Here is a 3123-nt window from a genome sequence, read left to right as displayed (position 1 = left end):
TAAGTCACAATCGAACTGAAGCTAATATTTGGTGTCTGCTTAGTGAGGGACTTGAGCAGTGTTTTATAGTAGTAAATAAAACAATACATAAAAATTCTTTCATAAGTTAAAAGTTGTAAAGAACTATTTTATTTTTTTACTGAAAGACACAAATGCACAGCAGGTTTGATGACCAGATGTTTTTATTTGAAAACTGCCCTGCTACATACAATGCATTGCTTATAAATTTCTAATTCAAAAGGACCATTAATGTTGCATTAAAAATAAGGTCAGTTTCAATGTACAAAATTTCATGCATTCCAAAAGGCAACGTTTCATTATTGCTTGTATAAATATATAATCTCTAGTTATTATAGTACGTGTACCCTGATTTACTGTGCACTGCTAATGTTTCTCAGAATCAGGCCACGACCACCTGACGACACCAACAAGAGCAATAGTTCAATGCTTCACGAAAAAAAGAGTCCAACCTTAGGTCTGTATTCCAAAGCGTTCATGAATTATAACAATTTAAGTTTGAATAGTGCACTTTCACATCTATATTCAAAAATGGGGGGTGGCACTTAAAGGGTTAAATATGGCACATGATCCATATGGACCTCTTTTATGCACAAAAGAAATAAAAACACGTTTTTTTTTTTAGAGTGAAATAATCCTTTAAAGGAAGTTCATCCAAAAATGAAAACTTGCTGAAAATTGTCACCCTACATTTTAAGCAAATTTTCATTTTTGGGTCAACCATTTCTTTTAAGGTCGTGCATCTGCAGGACTCAACACAATGTAATCTCAATCTCTCCATCAAAAAACACCAATCAGATTTTACAGTCACACATACAAAAATATCACCTCCAATCTGTTTCAACAAAAACGAATAAACCAGAGACAATCATTCAATCTTACAGGACCGTAGTGAGGACAGACAGACGTATTTATCTCTTTATGAGTGTGTTTTAGCTCTTCATACCTTAAAACAGAAATCCAGTCCAGAGATCTGATAAAAGTCCTTCCTCCTGCTGAGATCTCACAGATTCCACATCAACTGGTAGCAATTACTCGTACTGTTCACTCCTCATCAACTCAATATTAATACTGTTATAGAGAGAAGTTAGAAAGCTGATCGAATAGAACAAAAACAGAGTATGACGATCTATTAACTGGCAATGAAATACATTTTATGAATATCAAGTTGTGTTTTTAAAAATTACCACTAAACCTGTTCAGCATGACTGAACAATTTCATTCTAATATGATAAACGTTTAGATTTTACAGCTACATAAATAACCTTTTCCTACACAAATACTTGTACCTGCCTTTGCTGGAGAGATTGCTTTGAAATCATTGCAATCATTTCATTTCTATGATTTTCAGCCATCAGCAGTTCGAGACTTCCTGAAATCTCATTTCATCTGATGGAAAGATCAAAAGAGGGAAACCTTGCATCTAGATCTGCGCTAAAACAAACCGAATATGATGCAAACGTGCATGAGTTACGACAGCTGCACTGTGATAATAGAGTAAACTAGTGGAATCTGACAGTAAGTGAAATGTGAATTGCATTAAGAAATAAACTAAATACTGCACTCATGCTCAAACACACAATAACATCTACACAAAACAAAACATACAATTGGACTGGGAAATAAATGCCACTGGTGGGTCAATTCTGTGTATGATTAGAGAAGAACATCATTTGGAGAGATGCAGATGATCAGATGTCCGACATACCGATGATATTAGCTGCAGAAACTCTATGTGGGACACAACACTGAAACAACAGATATCAAAGGATAGATCAGTAAAAGCCTCAACAAAAAAAAAAGATTGTGGTCAGTAAGTTTTTTTTTTTTTTTGTCTTTTAGGGAAATACTTTAATTTAGCAAGTATGCATTAAACTGATCAAAAGTGATAGTAAAGACATTTCAAATAGATGCTGCTTTTTGATTCATCAAAAAAGCCCGGAATTTTTTTCTTTTTAATAATGTTTCACAATATTACTGATTTTACTGTATTTTTGATCAAATAAATGCAGCCTTGGTGAGCATAAGACTTTTCAAAAACAGTAGTTGTTTTGCTGTACATTGTATATTATTACCACCACAACTTCTTACTTATGAGACAAATAATGTTTACTAACATACATCACAGAGAAGACAACAAATACTACACACACACACACACACACACACAACAAAAATCTATTTTACACACACTTGTGTGTCTGATGGGTTTACTTAGCTATGGTTTGAAGACAAAATTATCTCCAGAAGTGAGGTAAAAAAAAATCCCTTTGGGGACATCTTCATTTGAAATAACATAAATACACATTTTTAAACATTTTGTCATTTTAGACTGTAGTCATTATAATTAGCAATATGTATAAAAACAACACACCTCCTTCACCTGTTCTCTCACACCAGCGCTAGAGGTCAAATGCAGCGAGAGCAAAAATAAAACACATAAAACACACAGAAGATCAATGAGGCTCAGACTGACAGTGATGGAGACTGACGAGTGATTCAGGTGTCTGATACCTTTGAGGATGTAGTCGGTCAGAAGAGCAGGAACTGTGTCACTGTCCTCACGCATGGCATGCAGAACTACAGAGAAACACAGACACACATTTATTCATGTACAACACTACACAAATACGCCCTCTTTACAGCTCGGTGTGTATGTGTGTGTATATATATATATATATATGTGACCATGGACCACAAAACCAGTCTTAAGTGTCTTAAAATCTTAAGTGAAATTAAGTAATTTCCCGAAATGAGATGTATACATCACATGAAAGCTGAATAAATAAGCTTTCCATTGATGTATGGTTTGTTAGGATAGGACAATATGTGGCTGAGATACAACTATTAGAAAATCTGGAATCTGAGGGTGCAAAAAAAATCAAAATATTGAGAAAATCGCCTTTAAAGTTGTCCAAATGAAGTTCTTAGCAATGCATATTACTAATATTACTATATTACTAATCAGAAATGAAGTTTTGATACATTTACTGTAAGAAATTTACAAAATATCTTCATGTAACGGGATCTTTACTTAATATCCTAATGATTTTTGGCATAAAAGAAAAATCATTTATTTTGACACATACAATGTATTTTTGGCTA

At 33.6% G+C, this 3123-nt stretch overlaps 1 protein-coding gene across 4 annotated transcripts in view; it reads right to left on the bottom strand.

Moving 5' to 3' along the window:
* LOC107719364 (fasciculation and elongation protein zeta-2-like) overlaps nucleotides 1-3123 on the bottom strand; it is an 11115-nt gene that overhangs the window by 731 nt on the left and 7261 nt on the right. Inside the window, exons 7-9 of one of the 4 annotated variants that reach the window (XM_016526768.1) lie at nucleotides 2533-2598; nucleotides 2393-2420; nucleotides 675-1766 (exon numbers count right to left, since the gene is read on the bottom strand). In XM_016526768.1, coding sequence (XP_016382254.1) covers nucleotides 2410-2420; nucleotides 2533-2598 — 77 coding nt within the window. In that variant the 3' untranslated portion in view covers nucleotides 675-1766; nucleotides 2393-2409. Of the gene's footprint in view, nucleotides 1-674; nucleotides 1767-2392; nucleotides 2421-2532; nucleotides 2599-3123 lie in introns of those variants that run through there. The other 3 variants (XM_016526769.1, XR_001637509.1, XM_016526767.1) reach the window with 3 other exon arrangements.

The sequence above is a fragment of the Sinocyclocheilus rhinocerous genome, unplaced genomic scaffold (genome assembly GCF_001515625.1).
Source record: "Sinocyclocheilus rhinocerous isolate Xijiao unplaced genomic scaffold, SAMN03320098_v1.1 scaffold303, whole genome shotgun sequence".
Classification (NCBI taxonomy): domain Eukaryota; kingdom Metazoa; phylum Chordata; class Actinopteri; order Cypriniformes; family Cyprinidae; genus Sinocyclocheilus; species Sinocyclocheilus rhinocerous.
This window is presented reverse-complemented; position numbering and strand designations above follow the sequence as displayed.